The sequence below is a fragment of the Microtus ochrogaster genome, unplaced genomic scaffold (assembly GCF_000317375.1).
Source record: "Microtus ochrogaster isolate Prairie Vole_2 unplaced genomic scaffold, MicOch1.0 UNK69, whole genome shotgun sequence".
NCBI lineage: Eukaryota > Metazoa > Chordata > Mammalia > Rodentia > Cricetidae > Microtus > Microtus ochrogaster.
Genome location: NW_004949167.1, coordinates 635,849 through 652,813, shown reverse-complemented (window position 1 = coordinate 652,813; position 16,965 = coordinate 635,849). Strand labels below are relative to the sequence as shown.

General features: G+C 52.0%; 1 protein-coding gene across 3 annotated transcripts in view; it reads left to right on the top strand.

Moving 5' to 3' along the window:
* Rnf220 (ring finger protein 220) overlaps positions 1-14,611 on the top strand; it is a 231,242-nt gene extending 216,631 nt beyond the window's left edge. For 2 of the 3 annotated variants that reach the window (XM_013354799.2, XM_013354801.2), the window contains exons 8-15: positions 132-264; positions 7,802-7,898; positions 8,070-8,156; positions 8,250-8,305; positions 8,397-8,475; positions 12,652-12,760; positions 12,873-12,947; positions 13,632-14,611. In XM_013354799.2, coding sequence (XP_013210253.1) covers positions 132-264; positions 7,802-7,898; positions 8,070-8,156; positions 8,250-8,305; positions 8,397-8,475; positions 12,652-12,760; positions 12,873-12,947; positions 13,632-13,703 — 708 coding nt within the window. In that variant the 3' untranslated portion in view covers positions 13,704-14,611. The remainder of the gene's footprint in view (positions 1-131; positions 265-7,801; positions 7,899-8,069; positions 8,157-8,249; positions 8,306-8,396; positions 8,476-12,651; positions 12,761-12,872; positions 12,948-13,631) is intronic. The other variant, XM_013354802.2, reaches the window with a different exon arrangement.
* The last annotated feature ends 2,354 nt before the right edge of the window (positions 14,612-16,965 follow it).

Below are 16,965 nucleotides of genomic sequence, written 5' to 3'. Positions count from 1 at the left end.
CATATTGGTTGTGTTTCACGGGAGCTTATTTGGCATCCCACAGCAGGGACTAGGGCTGTGCCTTCCTTGCAGGCTTTGGGAGCAGGTAGGGGTGGCCTGGGCTCTGCATGATGCTGCTCTGCTCTTCACAGAGGGAAGGCTCCTGCATGGCTGAGGACGATGCTGTGGACATCGAGCATGAGAGCAGCAACCGCTTTGAGGAGTATGAGTGGTGTGGGCAGAAGCGGATACGGGCCACCACACTCCTGGAAGGTGGCTTCCGAGGTATAAAGCAGCTGACAACTTGGGTAGTGGCACTCTGGTGACCAGGTCACTGCTGGTAGCTGGTCATCATTTCCACCACGTGGGAACTACTGCTGGTGGGGCTCCTTTGTGGCCGTGCTGCCTGCCTGTGATGTGCATATTAAAGTGGATGTATTTGGGTGGGGAAATGGAATTGTGAGGCTGCAAGCTAGCAATGACGAGGGGGGCTCTCAGCCTCGGGTGATGCATTGAAGGTGACAGCCAAGCCGCGTTAGCACCTGCATAAAATATTAAAGGGACGGTTATGCATTTATCACTCCATCCCTCTTAAGGCTGATAAATGAGAATCCAGCAACCTGCTGTACACCTCCAGCACTCGGGGCCCTCAGGGCTTCTAGGCAAACACATTGGATTTTCCTCCTCCTCCTCCTTAGCTCTATGTCAGGGAAATCAGTTACAGAGGAGAGAGTGAGTTATGGCAAAATTTGACCTCCCATGAGCTTCATTGGTGAATCTAATTTTAGCTCTGATCCCATCTCTTCTCCCAGGGCGCCCTCTGCCCTGAGGCAAGAGGGGCCTGGGCTCAGCTGCTCCCTGCTTCCCCTGGGCTCTCCCCAATTGTTGCAGAAGAGTCTGCAGGGCCCTCCTCATCTCTGCTGCCTTCCTAGTTCCTAAGACAAGACTTGCCCCCTGAGAAGAGACAGAAGAATTGGTTGGGTGCCCAGGGTCAGTGTCTTCTTGTCAAGCTCTCCTTCCATGGGCAAGGAGAAGAGGCAGCTGCTTCTTGGCTTTTAGTTCTTCTAAAAAGCACAGCTGGCAATGCAGGTTGTGGTCATTAAGAGAGCCAGGCTGCATCCCATCTGCCTCCTGTGTTGGGCAACACCCTTGGGAGTACCACTGTGTGTGCTCCTTAGGGAGTCTCACAGCAGCCTCAAAAGTCTTTGCTTCCTTAGAGCCACACCACCCGGGCTCATCTGAGAACAGTCTGCTGTGCCGTCCAGTGCAGATGGGTCATTGTGCCTCCGGGCTTCTTGCATGCTGCCCCACCAATCCGAAGACAAGGAGAGTGGTCAGTCTAGAGGGCTAAAAAAGAATCCCCCGAGCCTGAGCTGGACACTCTTAGTTGTCGTTTCACAGGGCAGTTATGTGCGGAAGCTCTCACGGCCATGAAGCCTTGCAAGAGCGAACAGAAAGCCCGTGAGCCCAGGAATTATGCCCATTGGTACTGAGGTGTGTGTAGGTGTTGAAGGCAGCAGTCCCTGCTGGGTCAGTTCTGGAAAGCTTTCTAGGTTAGCTGTGTTGTCAGCTGCACCTAGACACACCAGCTGCAGTGGCAGTTCCCTAGGTTTCTTGGCAGAGAGTGGGACCTAGTGGTTCTCGCACGCTCGTGGAGTGCCTGAGTGGGTCAGGCTGCACAGGGCCTGCTGCTCCGGCGAAGTCTCTCTGTCTGGGGATGCACCAGCAACTGGTATGGGGAGCTCTGAGGGCCCGGGTGGGGATCATTTTTCCGGGTGTGTTTACACTGTGAGGTTGTTCCTTTCAAGAATTCCTGAGGAGAGTTCAAAGCGGGCTTTTCTTTGAGCGATTTGGAGAGCGAGAACGAGAGTGGGACTTGAAGAGGGAATGGGGCCGGAGGGCCTTTATCTGCAGAGAATTGCTCCGGCTTTCCTGATAGAAGCTGCTGCCGCCTCTTAAACAGCTTAGTGCAGTCAAAAGACAGGCTGACTTGAAAGGCTGTTTTACAGCGAGATCAGCAGGGGCCACGAAGCAGAGAGTGGAGCGATGGAGGCTGAGCCTCCTCAGTGGGAGGGGGCTATCAAAGAGAGGTCCTGGCTGATCCTGACTGCCTCTGCCCTGAAACCCATCTGCAAAAGCTGGCCATCTGTCAGCCTACCCTCCCTGGCCAGGACCAATAGGCCCAATTCTTGGGGGGTTGGGTGTGGCCCTGCCAGGAGGCTGGTGTCAGTGCAGTGCATTGATCGCCTGCCGGGCGGGCTGGGCCGCAAGCTGGGCAGCTCCTGCTTAATGTGATTGAAAGGCAGTTAAAATGGCGGTGACCTTTTCAGGAGGAATTAGATTGCCTGCCAAGACCGGTTAGAGGGAGTGATAACGCCAGTTGAAGAAGCTGCCCAGCCGACTTCAGAGAGAGGGAGGCAGAGGCAGGATGAGCAAGCGAGCGGTGAGGCCCATTTAAGCTGCACTGTGCATGCTGACAGAACAGAGATTGCTGTCCTTGTTAGATATGAAAGAATTGAAGAGCTGTGATAAGTCCCTGGATCCCTTCATTCCCCTGTCCCTCCTCCCAGACTAGGGTCCCTTCGTCAACCTCGACAAAGCTTCCTACATGGGTCAGATCAGTGGCCCTGAATGTAATCCACTGTGGAAGGCAGTGGTCAGACAAGAGTCTTGGGGAGGACACTTGGCTTAGAACAGGCCGTGAGCATGGAAGCTTGGTTTTAATGAGAAGGAGGTTCAGATGTCTCAGTCCTGAGAATGCTTGGAATTGATGTCTCAGGACCAAAGGAAGAGAACATTAAGAGAGGTCTGTCTACAAATAGGTTGTTATTTATTTAGACACAAGGTCTTGCTATGTAGTCCCAGCTGGCCTGGAACTCACTCTGTAGACCAGACTGGCCTCAGACTCAACAGAGATTCACCTGCCTCTGCCTCCCAATACAAATAGATTAGAGGGAAAAAAAAAAACCCTCTGAGGAAATAGCAAAGACTTGTAGAGAATAACTCGGTCATCTTTGGTGCCGTTCTGACATCTCAGTTGGGGAGCGCGCTTTGGGGTATATATCTCAGCTGTGCCGGGCGGTGGTGGCGCACGCCTTTAATCCCAGCACTCGGGAGGCAGAGGCAGGTGGATCTTTGTGAGTTCGAGACCAGCCTGGTCTACAAGAGCTAGTTCCAGGACAGGCTCCAAAACCACAGAGAAACCCTGTCTCGAAAAACCAAAAAATAAAAAAAATAAAAATATATCTCAGCTGTGATTGGTCACGTGAAACCTGGGATTCTCTTTTTTTTTTTTAATTGTTTTTATTGAGCTATATATTTTTCTCTGCTCCCCCTGCTCTTAATTTACTCAGGAGATGAAACTTGGGATTTTCTAACTGCTAATGCTACTTGCATATGGGTAGTACCCAGGGCCCAGTGATTTCACCTAATATCAGCAGTTAGGGTGAGAAATGCTCTTCTGGGGTACTCTGTCAAACCTAGCGGAGTCAGTGTCTTTCTAGGCTAGAGAAATGGGCCACAAAGGAAGCAGCCCTTGGCTCCCATAGTCAAGGATTCATGTGACTAATGAGTCCTAGCTTGTTCTTTCTCTTCCTCTCTCTTTATGTCTTAGAGGTGTAGAGTGTTGGGCTCCCTATACTACTAGTCAGTCAGAGTTCACTTGTCTGGATTTGGGGAAGCCAGAGCACAGTACATCTGGAAGGAACAGTCTAGACAAAGGCCATGCTAAGACAGTGAGCTGTGGAGATCTCTGCCCTGCCGGGCCCTGCCTAGAGTACCATCTTTCCTGAGTGCCTGCCGTAGTAGTCCCTGGTTCTAAGTAGCCTGCAGTGAAAATCAGGAGAGAACCGGTAGAGGCAACTTTAGCCAGGTCTTCTAAATCACTGTTGATAAAACCTAACATTATGAGGCCAAGAGTGTGAAAGGTGAATCCACAGACATAGGCCAAGATGTCCCTGAATGCCACTGGGCTTGCTAGTCCCTTTTGGAACAGTATACCACTGCAAACAGGTTTGGAATGGAAGGTAAAGGTGGCTGCCTTCTGACTCTGTGGTAACCTTCAGTTATGATGGCTGCCTGTTGGTAGGGATGTGGCTAGGAGCAATGCTTTTCCCGTCCCCTGTGGCAGTGGACGAGATTTAACCACCTTTTCGAACACAATTGTTAGGCTGGAACAGGGAGTGCAGGCAGAAAGAGCAAGTATCAATGGTTTAAATGGCGTCTGTCTCTGTGCGACTCTCCTGACGTGAGGCAGTGAAACGCGCTATCGAGAAGGCCCGGAAAGTGGCTAAGTGCGTTTGACACACGCCAACTCCCTGCCTCCACACTGGATAATTGCATTGTCAACTGTTCAGCGAGGTGGCAGGTGACACTGCAGGCCGATTGATTGTCCCGCATCGCAGCTCCCCAGACTGTCAGCTCCCCAATCGATGGCGTTTACACAAGACACCGTAACTGCATCTGTAACTAATTCCAGTGTAAAACTCCCCGGAAGCTGCTGCCCCTGCCCTCCTGTAGACAAGCACTGGGCTCCAGAAGCCCCAAGACTTTGCTTTCTCCCCAGGCTCTAGTTTGGTTGGGAGCAGCAGGTGAGGAAATCAGTGGTTCCTTTTTTGTGGTTTCAGGTTCCAGGATGTTACTGCTCCCGGTAAACGGGCATCTCCAGTTTCTCAATCGATCATTTGATCAATTGATTAAATTAACACTGATTTCCCCCCCTCCTCAATGGTCCAAGAAGAAATGAGTTTATGGGAGAAGGGTCATTTTCATAAAATTTAGACTTCCATGTCATTTCTGCACTTAACCCTCTCCCACTCTGTCCAAGCACTCACGTGAGGGATGGGAAGGCTGCCAGGCACTGCTGACCATCAGACTTAGTTTGCCAGCCATTTTGTCCCTTTCACCTGGAGCAGAACCATGGCAGAGGGGCTTCCCTGGCGACCATCACTTTAGAGGTCCTAGGGCCCCAGTTGTTTCCTGCAGAGCAGCAGCAGGAGCGGCAGCTTGGCGGCTCTTCCCAGAGACTTGGAAAGGAGCTGGCTGTGCCATCTTGCCTCTGAGTACTGGCTTGGGATATTCCAGCAGCTGAGGACATAAAATGACTGTGGGCCCTCCTCTCCAAGATCGAGGAGGGGGGCAGGCTGGCAGGGGTGCTTTCGGCATAAAAACGGCTTTATGGCCGTTTCTTTTTATTATGATTCTGCCAGAAGTCAGCAAGTGACATTTCATTAAGAAAATAAAGTTTAATGTGCTGGGAAGGAGGTTGGAGCAGGTTGGGGTGAGTACGAGAGTGAAATTGGTGGTGGCAGCCTGCTTGGAACACCTGTGGGGACAGGGAGAGGTTCCCCACATCTGTCTCAGCTGGGGCATAGGAGCAGTGTTGGAGTAGACTGCTCAGGCCTTTTTTCCTTAGCTAACAAGATGTATCATGCCCGCCCTCTTTGCTCCCGGGTCAGAGGAACAGAAGGTGGCTGCCAAACTGGGGCAGACCTGTTCTGTGTCTCTGGGCCTGCCTTCTTAAGACATGGGCAGTATTGGCAGTGTTGAGCTGGTATTGCTGGTGTGCTGTGCGGGTGATGCTGGGAGTCAAGCTTGAGAGAGCCTGGAGGGCCTCAGTCTGGTGGGAAACACTGTCGTACATTACATATGATCTTAGAGTTGAGTCAGCTGGGATGGACATCGGGGAAGGGACAGGTATGAATACCTGAGGAAGTCGCCCCTCAGCACCTGGCGAAAGGGACCAGATCCTGAGTTCATACCAGGCCAGACAGGATGACCTCCAAAAGGTTGAAAGAATATTAGGTGAAAGGTCATTCCTTTAGCACGAGGAAAGTACTTCAGGTCACTGGGCTGCTTCACCTGGTAGGGCTTCCTGGGAGCTTTGGTTTCTCTGTTTAGCCAAGGGAACCACACTGGTCAGGGTGTACCAAAGAGCTCTTTCCTTTTTCTCACCCACAAGGCAGGGGTAGGCTAGGCTGAGCAGGAAACATGAGGCTGCTTCTGAGCTGCATATACTTGGGGGTGAGGGCTGGCAGGGTTTGGCAGGGCTTGTGGGGTGCGGACTGTAAATGAACCTGATAGCTACATTCTGATTGATGGTGGAGTTTGTCTCCTAAACTGTCAGAGGGTTTATAGAGGTGCCACTCACCTCGGGGTGGGAATTGCTTGTCAGGACACCTGGCTGTGAATAGGAGACAGAGCTGTAACTTGTGTTGTCTCAGCTTAATGGCTCTGCTGCTGACCTGCCCGCTGCCTCAAGTGTGCCGGTCCCTCTGGGTAGGGGCAAATGAGGACTGTCAGGGAAGGCAGATCCTAGGCACCGACTCTCAGACCATAGACTGAAGGGATAAAAGGCATGAGTCAGGAAACAAGCACTGCTTGCAAGCACATCCTGATGTCATGGAGGGAATGGCATGTGTGCAAATCTTTAGATATGTCTAGAACATAGTATGCGGGTTTCGTGTCTGCACACATAGGGTCTGAAGTGAGACTGTGGAGTAGACATGACGGCCTCACCGACCCGGCTGAGGAGCCTAGACTCGTGCATGCAGTGGGAGCCACCGGTGCTCGTGGAACAGGGAGGAAGAGTTGGACTGTGTGGTTAGGTGGGATGAGGCAGGAAGCAGACATTTCTGAGATCACTGGGCAGAGCTCAAAGTGTCTTCCTCGATGCAAAAGATCCCTTTGCTGGTCCTTTCGGGCAGAGTCTTCATTTTCCTTTGTCCCTGGCAGAGCTGCTGGTCTGGCTAGTAAGATGTCATCTGAGACCCCTAGGGCAAAGATGTGGGGACAGCTCTTTGGTCTCCAGCCTTGGCCTACAAAGAAGTGTGGTTCTGGGAGTCAGAGACCACCTGGCATATGAAGTGCGCTGGCTTGGTGAGGCCTTAGTTCACCCTTCCCTTTAGCCAAGAGTCTGCCTTTGGTTGGACCAAATGCCCCCTGGGGATCAGCAGACTGTCTGGGCTTCAGCCTGCCCAGTTCAGCCTAGTTGCCTTCGTGACTGCTCTGAGGGGCAGGTGTGCATGCCGACCCTCACTTGTCTGTCCTTTCTAATCCCTTTCTAACTACACTTGTCCAGGAATCTGGGCTGGGCGAGGTGGAGATGAATAATTAATGTCAGGCGCCTCAGACGCCAAATATTTGAACAGCTGCCTGGTGTTTTTGCTGGCAAAGGACCTGGTGGCCCAAATCAGGATGTTGGCTGGAGGGTCCTACTCTGTGGCTCTGATTGGCCTTCGCCAGCCTTTTCTCCTTTGATGGACCTCAGACTGGACAGTGAGCTAGAGGGAGGCCCAGGACCTATTCTGGAGTTACCTTTTGGACCTGAGTTTCTCTATCCTCTTTCTGCCCTTCCTGGAACTAGAAGGGCAGGTGTATGGGAGGCCTGTTACAGTGTCCTCTCGGGACCTGACGTAGTGTTTGGTTGTGCCGGTTTATAAGCGGAAACAATCTGGAGTTGTAGGCAGTACATTAAAAGGTGAGGGAGGGGGACAGCAATAAAGCCAGAAGTATCTGAATGTTGCTGGGTGGTAGTGGTTGCATGGCTTTAATCCCAGTTCTTGGGAGGCAGAGACAGGTGAGTTTCTTTAGTTCAAAGCCAGCCTGGTCTACATAGTGAGTTCCAGGACAGCCAGGGCTGTTATACAGAGAAACCCTGTCTCAAAAAACAAATATATATTAAAAAAAGAAAGAAAGACCGACCCGAATGTCTGCTTGTACATATTCCTGTCTAGCCTTGGACCTAATTCTTACCTGGAAGCAGAAGGGGTACCCTTGGCCTAGTTCTTGGCCTCTGGCCCTTCTTACGTTCTGCTTCCCACAGGCTCCGGCTTCGTCATGTGCAGTGGCAAAGAGAACCCAGACAGTGATGCTGACCTGGATGTGGATGGAGATGACACTCTGGAGTATGGGAAACCGCAGTATCCTTGGGGCAAAGTGGGGCAAACCGCCAATAACAAAAATAGCTGGTGCCTCTAAAGCTTTATCATACTCTTGAGCGAGTCTCAGCTTGGGGCAGGGCACTCGTGAGGACTCAGAGCCCGCGTGGCCTCCCGCAGCCTTGGATCTATTGTCCTTGACCACCATGCCAGATACACAGAGGCCGATGTCATCCCTTGCACAGGAGAAGAGCCTGGTGAAGCCAAGGAGAGAGAGGCACTCCGGGGTGCAGTCCTAAAGCAAGTGTGGGCAAAGGCGCGGGCAGTGTCTACAGAGTGATTGCTGGAGGCAGGCTCAGCTGTCCTCACTTTGTTCTTTCTCCTTTCCTCTAGTGGTGGTCCCCCTAGCACCCGCATCACACCTGAGTTCTCTAAATGGGCCAGTGATGGTAAGTCCTGACAAAGATGTCGTTAGATGGTGGTGACTGAATCCCAAGTCCTCATCTAGCCAGAGTATGAGTTGAACTTTTGTCCTTCCAGAGATGCCATCCACCAGCAATGGTGAAAGCAGCAAGCAGGAGGCCATGCAGAAGACCTGCAAGAACAGTGACATTGAGAAGTAAGTATGGTTGGCTGGGAGAGGGGCTCTTTGCTAGCAGGAAGGCCTGCTGCCAGGGCTTCTGGTCCTCTGAGTACAGCTCAGTCCTGCTGCCGTGGGCACACAGCCGGCAGTGGAGCCCAGCTGGTGCTAAGCGTGACTCTGTGAATTGATCACTGGGCCATGGCCCTGGGAGCCTTGGTGGAGCGAGGAGCAGTCCTTCCCTGCCCGCTATAGCTGCCCCTACCCGTGGAATGTGATGTATGGCCACCCAGCCCAGCCAGTGCACTTGATTCATCTCCAGTTTCTGTTTCTTAATCGGGAGCTAAATTGGTTTCATTTTTCTTGTCCCGGGTGGCGCTCGCAGCAGGTTTTAGGCAGGAGCGTTGGGTCTCATCACTTCCAGTAGGGATTTTTGGTCAGGGCTCTCCAGCAGGGAAAAGGAGATCCATTGTTACACTACCCGGGGCTGCTGGACAGCGCCGCAGGATTTGATATCCACTGGCCATCCTGCTGCCTTTCCAGAAGCCTGGGAAAGGCCAGTATTGGGCCAGGAGGTGCTGTTGTCCAGTCTGACTGGCTGGAGTGGCTGCCATTGGTCAGGGCTGATCTCCTGCACCTACCCCTCCCTCCAGCTGGAGGCTAGGTTCCTGGGGTTAAAAGGTAGCCTCTTCATTCTAGGGCCAGTCTTCCATCTTGCCTCCTGCCAGAAGAGTGGCTTGCAGGCCAGTGCAGGGCTGGGTCGGTGGCCTGGGTCACCTCCCATTTGTTTCCCTCCATTTTGTGTTGTCATAAATTCATTCCAGCCCGTTGTGCTTGATCAGTTTATCTCGGCCGGGGCCGCAAGTGCTGCTGGCATGATGTATGGGCCGCAGCGCAGGGCCCGGCTGCCCATGAATCACCGCAGCTGCTCCGTGTCAGCGCCGGAGCGGGCCATACGGATTCGGTGCAACCAGCTTGGGGGGGGGGTGACGTATGGATGTTTATTTAATAATTCTCTCCTACTCCAGCTGAGCGGGGCAGGCGGGGCTGTAAGGGGCGCCTACCCTCGTCTGGAGGGACTGCTCATAAATCAGAAAGACAAGATCATTAATCAAGGATGGCGCCCAAGGGGGAGGTAGGGGCCAGAGCCAGTGGCCATCCATGAAGGTGCTACCCACCCAAGGCTAGGGGAAGTCAGCATTTCTGTCCCACCTGTGTGAGCACAGGCTCTGGTGGGTGGGGCACTCTAGCACAGGCTCTGGTGGGTGGGGCACTCTAGCACAGGCTCTGGTGGGTGGGGCACTCTAGGACTGATCTCTGCTATATAGAGGTCTCCATTGGGCCTAGATCCACTAGGATTGATACTCTTGGTCCCATGACATTCTAGTTTACAAAGTACAGGTTCCTGCAAAGGGGAAAAGCCCATCCTTGTTGAAAAGTTACCAACAGTTCACATAGGAATGGCACGTAGGTAGAGCACTGAGCAAAATGCCCGAGAAGAAGCTAGCTGTGCTAATGAGGGAGAAGCGGGTAAAGACTTCCCAGAGCCTGAGATTGAGCATGGAGAACCTGCCGGGAACCTACGAGCACTAAAAGGAACTGGCAAAGCTTTTTCAATCTCTGGAGAAGTGGGGTGGATAATTATGGGCTCATTGTGTACAGCCACTAGGGAGTCACATTTCTGTATTGCTGCTGATACCCTAAAAAAATTAGCTTGAAATTTGCTGCACATCAAATGTTACTACTACCAGCTGGGCATTAGTACATTTCTGTAATCTCAACAGTCCAGAGGCCAAGAGAGAGGAGGGTTGTGGGTTTGAGGCTAGCCTGAAGCACATAGTAAATTTGAAGTTAGCCTGAGATATGTAATGAGACACCATCTCAAAAGCATGAAGCAGTAAGCACGTTCCCTGTATTCCCTTCTGACCAGTGTGGACACATTGTCCTCCATGCTAGCCAAATCGTCTCCACTACCACAGGCAGTCCTAATGGAACTCACCTTTTAAAGCTCTCCCGTTCTGTCAGGTCCCGTCCCACCCCAGGCTGCCCATGACTTAGCCATGCCCTGCTGCTGCCTGGAGAAGTTTCCCTTCTCCGTTTTCACCTGCTTGCCTCCCAGCCTGCATGAGCTCTCGGGCTGCTTGGCCTAGGCACTCTTCTCCCTGTAAGCAGGACGGCCTTGGTCTGCCACAGTCTGGGCAGGCTACCTGGTTTCTTCACATGTAAAATGAACATCTTCTCACAGGTTTAGGAGGTATAAATAATATAATTATTAGTTCCTCAGTAAAAATACCTGGCAGTTAATAAATACTTGATAAACGTTGGCTGTTCGTGTAGCATTGTCATTCCCTAAGGCACATCCCCAGGATCATCATTTCTGGGGCCAGGAAGCCTTTCTCTCCTTAGAGTGTTCCCTGGGGCTATTGCTTTTCAGAGGAGTGTGGTGGGTGGGATCTTTGAGATTATTCTAGCCATTCCTTCTCTGTGCTGCTGGGTTTGTTTCAGGATCATGGGCTTGAAACTACCTAGACTAGTTGGGTCCCACATCGCTGCTTTTGCCTGAAGGTTAGGCTGGCAAATGTTTCCTCATGCTTACATCCGCAAGTAGGTCTTATGTCACCAGTAAATAGTCTCTGGGAGATGTTTTTAGCAAGCAAGCTTTTGCCTTCAGGACACTCAGCCTCGCTAAGGAGACAGACACCTTTGCTGTCGGGATGCTAGGGTGAATGGAGTTGAAGACAGAACACCTGGAGGAGCTGGAGTGATAAAGCAGGGCTGGTGATTCCTGGAGAAGGGACCCAGAGAGAGCAGTATAGAGAGGCTGAGGGAGGGGAGGAATAGTTTATATGAATAGCATAAGGATGTGACAAATTACTGAGGAGAGATGCAGATAAGTTGGGCCAGTTGATGCTGAAGGAGACGCTAAAATGCTGGAAATATAAATGGCTGGATTGGCCTTTAGAATGTAAGTTTTGCCAGGGGCTGGCAGGATGAGCTCGAGGAAGGGCTACAGCAGAGAAGCGATTGTTTGGGTTAGTAAAGTGATCCTTAGAGCCCTTGTGGATGAGGAGCTGGAGGTGTGGCTCAGCTGACGGGATGCTTTCCCAGCATGTGAGAAGCCAGTCCCAGCACTTAGTAGGGGCAAGAAGTACTTTCTGTTTTGTTTTTTTGAGAAAGGGTTTCTCTGTAGCTTTGGTACCTGTCCTGGAACTAGCTCTTATAGACCAGGCCGGCCTCAAATTCAGAGATCCGCCTGCCTATTCCTCCCGAGTGCTGGGATTAAAGGCGGGCGCCACCACCGCTCAGCTTAAGAAATACCTTTTTTTAAAATGCCCTGATGAAATTTCATATTTAGAATGCTAATTTGAGAAACAAAGGGGGGTTAAGAATACTGGCTGTTCGGCCAGAGGACTGAGGTCCGGTTCCTACAAGGTAACACCTGTATGTCAGTTTACAGCCATCTGTACCTCTAGTTCCAGGGGATCTGATGCCCTCTTCCAGCCTCCACAGGCTCAACACTCATGCACTTAAAATTAAATTTTGTTTCATTTTTTCAAGACAAGAGTTTTTATGTGTTGTCCTGGAACTCACTCTGTAGACCCGGCTGACTGCAAACTCAAGAGCCCCTACCTCCCTAGTGCTGGGATTAAAGACATGCGACACCATGCCTGGCCAAAAAAAATTTTTTTTAATTTAATAAATTTGAAGATTTAGTTTTAAAAATTCAAGGTTACTCTTGGTTACATAGAAAGCTTGGGGCTAGCCTGGGCTATATGAGATTGGTTTGATTTGAGACAATATCTATGTAGCCCTGACTGGTCTGGAACTCCCTTTGTAGACCAGGCTAGCCTCAAAACTCACAGAGATCTGCCGGCTACCCATTTCTGCCTCCCAAGTGCTGGGATTAAAAGGTGTGTGCCACCATATCCAGGGTGACTGTTTCCTTTTTGTAAACATAAGGGTCACAGCATGGTGGTGTGTGGTGAGAGTGGGAGCAAGTGGAGATTGCAGAGAAACTAGCAAGGGGTGGACAGGTTTTGAAAGTTGAGGGTAAGGGGTTGGGATGGTCGCCAAGACTCCGACTTAGACATTCATTAGGTAGACACGCAGGAGTACTGAGTTCAGTTCTGCAGGGAGTAGCTGGCAGGCGGAGATGCTGAGAAGAGGCTCCCTGTGTGACTCTGGGTGGAGGGTACCACTGTGCATTGTCTACAGAATCACCGAAGATTCAGCTGTAACTACTTTTGAGGCCCTGAAGGCTCGTGTCAGGGAGCTTGAACGGCAGCTATCTCGGGGGGACCGATACAAATGCCTCATCTGCATGGTGAGTGGGAAGGAATCAGCGCCCTGTGGGTTAGGGAGGGTCTCGGCTGTATCTGGGCTCTCGGAGGGTGAGCTTGCTTCAGTGACCCCTTCTCTGCCCACCTCCTCCCTAGGACTCATACTCGATGCCCCTAACGTCGATCCAGTGTTGGCATGTGCACTGTGAAGAGTGCTGGCTGCGGACTCTGGTGAGGAGAGGGTGGGCAGCTATTAGAGCACTGGCCAGATGTTCACGTCTGTGGCTGCACCTGCTTGGGGGAGTTCAGGAAGACCTGAGTCAGGGTCCCCCCCCAAGTTGAATACATTGTCTGCCCTCTACTTCAGGTTTATTCTGTTCCCCCTCCATGGACGCACTGCACGCTCCCTTCCCACCCCAAGGCAGCCCTGGTGTCTCACATATATTGCTGAGACCCCAGATCAGAAGGAGGCTGGTGGTGGGTAAACCAGACCAGGGCCTCTGCCCCTCCCCCTCCCATTACTAAGCTCCTTCTGCTCCTGCCCTGTTCTTAGCTCGGGAGCAACCATTAAAATGTCGCCCGGAGACAGCAATAAAAGGCCCGGACGTGGGCTCTGTGTCCTGATCAAAGGCCGCGTGTAATCTCGTTAGGGTTGAGGCAGCCACAGCTGGACCCAGCCTTGTTCTCATTACCAGGGCTCCTGCTGCGGGGCTGGCCAGGCGGTTTGATCCTGGCGTCTCCCCAACACAGGAGCATGTCTGCCTACTCAGGCAGCCCATGCATCCCTAGCCTGGCTGACGGGAATGAAGTCGCACACAAACTGGTGCAGAGACATGGCTGCAGGCCCGGTGCTCATGTGCACAGACACAGATCACGCTCTGTCTCACGGAGCCCTCCCCCTTTTTCTCTCTTCAGGGTGCCAAGAAGCTCTGCCCTCAGTGCAACACCATCACAGCGCCTGGAGACCTGCGGAGGATCTACTTGTGAGCTAGCCATCCCAGCAGGCCTTGCCTCGATCAACCCCACCTGCCCCAGCCTCTGTGACAGTGAACCCCTTTCCCTTTGTACATAATTGCACACAGGTTCCCGGTGTACATACATGCACATACACACCCAAACACTCATATAGGACTCTGGAGCCAGAGTGGAGCAGCCTTTCCTGCGTGCTCCTTCTGAACTTGGGGACCATGCCTCTTTTGGCTCTGTTTCCAGTGTGGGGCAGAAAGGTAGGGATGGGGAGTAGCAGGACAAGGCTCCTGAGATCCTTCCCCTAGACTGACTGACAGACATGCAAACACCAGACTGAAGCACATGTAATATAGACTGTGTATGTTTACAATGTTGTGTATAAATGGGACACTTTGCCCTCCACCGCGTCCCCTTTGGTTGTATGATTTTCTTTTCTTTTTTTCTTTTTTTTTTTTAATGACTCCTGGAAGCAGTGCCCCCTTCAGGGCTGGCTGGGAGCTCGGCCCATCCACCTCTTAAGGTGCCTGCCTTTCCTCTCCCATGGCATCTCTTCCCTTTCCCATGTGCTCGGTGTTCAGTGGTGTATATTTCTTCTCCCAGACGTGGGCCATGTATGATCCTCCTTAGTCTTAGCTCATGGGGCTCATATGAGGAGCTGGGGGGTAGGGTGAAAGATGGGACCGAGCAGAAACAGGCTGCAGTCGGGCTGGCTGAGGGTGCCTGGCTGCCCAGCCTGCTGTGAAGAGCAACTCCTGGGAGTAGAGCGCTGCTCCGGGCGGAAGTGCTGCCTCCCTTGCCTTCCTGTGCGCCCTGTGGTGTGATGCTGTGTCTGTATATTCTATACAAAGGTACTTGTCCTTACCCTTTGTAAACTACATTTGACATGGATTAAACCAGTATAAACCAGCTGCTGTCTGTGTGTGAAGCCGTGCAGGGTGGTGGGGGTGCCCTGGAGCCTCCCAGCAGACAGAGGTGGGGCAGGGCTAGGAATCTGAACTCCTAGCTATTGATGGGCAAGGGCTCTAGGTTAATTCCTTATCGATGCAGAATCGTCAGCTCATTAATCACAAGAGAGGTCAGGGCTTGGGGTACAGAGGGGATATCAGCACTAGTCCCCAACCTAGGGCAGAACCGGCCTCAGACAAGTAGAATGTGCTGTGGGTCCTTGGCTCTCGGTCACCTGCTGAGCTTCCACCTGCCCAGATCCAGGTCAAGGACTGCTGGCTGCCTGTCCTGTCAATGGAGCGCCTTGGTAGTCAGCTCCACAGCCCCCACTGCCAGCCAAGTACCTGTGCCTTCCAGGCCTATGCTCAGAGTGTAGGTGAGCCCTCACCATAGAAACGCCTTGAGGAAAAGATGGTTGCTCAGACTCAAAGGCCATGATCCAAACTCGGCCCACTTTCTCAAATCCCTGCCTTTATACCCACTTCTGGGATGCCCACAATATAGAGACATAAGGTCTGGTTGGCAGCCCCTGCCTCCTTTGCATCCAGTAAAGAAGATGAGCTCTTGTTGGAACCTAGCAAAGGCCTTTTGTGGCCCTCACGCTCTGTGCTTGGTAGCACCAACTATCCTGAGCACAGCTTCTAGGGCCGGAAATGAGAGGACATGGCTTCCACTGTGAAGTACGGCAGCAGCCCTGATGGTGCCTGGGAAAAGGTAACCTGCTTCAGTGGTTGGTTCTGGGCAGCCAGACTTCTTTCACGTCTCTACTCTCCCCTTCCCTGCCTTGAACTCAGTGGGTCGTTGGCAGCTGCTTACCCCCACCCTGGGGCCAAGGACTCTTAATAGGGAGGGCACATTTACAGTGCAGGCATCTCACCAAAGCATGACTTAGGCTGTCTCATGGCACAGGCAACACTGCCACCTGTTGGCCACGGGTAGGAATGCAACCACATCTCCAAGGACTCGGAAAAGTAGCTCAGAACTGGAGGCTTGATGCCCTGCAAATACAGTTGGCCTCTCGAGACTTGGGGTCCATGACTCATTGGGGACTTAGGAGTCACCCACCCACCCACAGATCCCAACTGCTTGCCAAACTTTGAAAACCCTTCGTTGAAACCCAAGTCCCTTGATGACAGAAAGTTCAATCGACAAATATTTACTGAATGCCTAGCTTACCATGTGCCAGAATTGTGCAGCCGTGACTTGTAACACAGTAGATGGTAGGACTTATGGGGACAGTCATCTCCCCCTTCTGGAGGGTACTGAGTGGGAGTATCTTTTAGGAAATGGGAGTGTAATTTCAGCCGGAATCCCCGACCCTGGTTCTGGCCTAGACACATCCTCCTCCCTCCTACTGAGTATGGCGGCCTTTCTACTCTCCACTTAGTCTTCCTGTTAAATACAGAGCCATCAAATTCCTCAGATTCAATGGCCCCCTAACAAAGTGTGTGGTACCAGCCCCAAATACCCCAATCCTCAGACCTCATCTAGTGTCTGTCTCAGATTCTCAGACCACACAGTCAGAGACAACCTCTCTGAGTGACAGGCCAGATGGGAAACAGTGCTCACTGAGGAGCCTTGTCCTTCCAGAGAGATCACAGCCCTGCTTCCCGGCCTCTCTTGCTACTTAAGGTACCTTCTATTCAAGAAATCAAAATTCAAGCCAGGCATGGTGGCATATGCCTATCATCCCAGTACCTGGGAGCCGGAGACAGGAAGATCAGGAGTTCAAAGTCATCCTCAGCCACATAGTGAGATTGTGGCAGCCTGGTAGCTCTCTCCTCTCCTCTCTCTCTCTCTCTCTCTCTCTCTCTCACACACACACACACACACACACACACACACACACACACACCCCTAAAATCGATTCTGGGAACAAGTATAAAACTTTAGCTCTCCAGGATGATTAAGCTCTCGATCGTGCAGAGCTGCTGGAGAGCTGGGATCTGCCATCAAGCTGTCCACATAGGTGCTTCCTCCCAGTTAACGGCAGGGCCCTGACTGCATGCACGTCTGGAGTTTTGTCCAGAGGTCCATGCAAAGGGTTTTCACCACAATCCAGGTGTGTTTCCGTGTGTGCAGCTACACTTGTGTGCAATCTGCATGTGGAGACCAGAGGTAGGGTGTAATCCCTTAGGGATAATTCACCTTGGTTTTTGAGAAAGGTCCTCTCACTGGCCTGGGGCTCACCATTCGGCTAGGCTAGTTGACCAGTCTCCAAGTAGCTGACTATCCCCAATTCCCCAGAGGTGGGAAATTAAGTGTATGTCACCATGCCTGGCTTTTTTTAAAAAATGTGTTCTGGGTTTGAACTCATGATTGTACAGCCAGCACT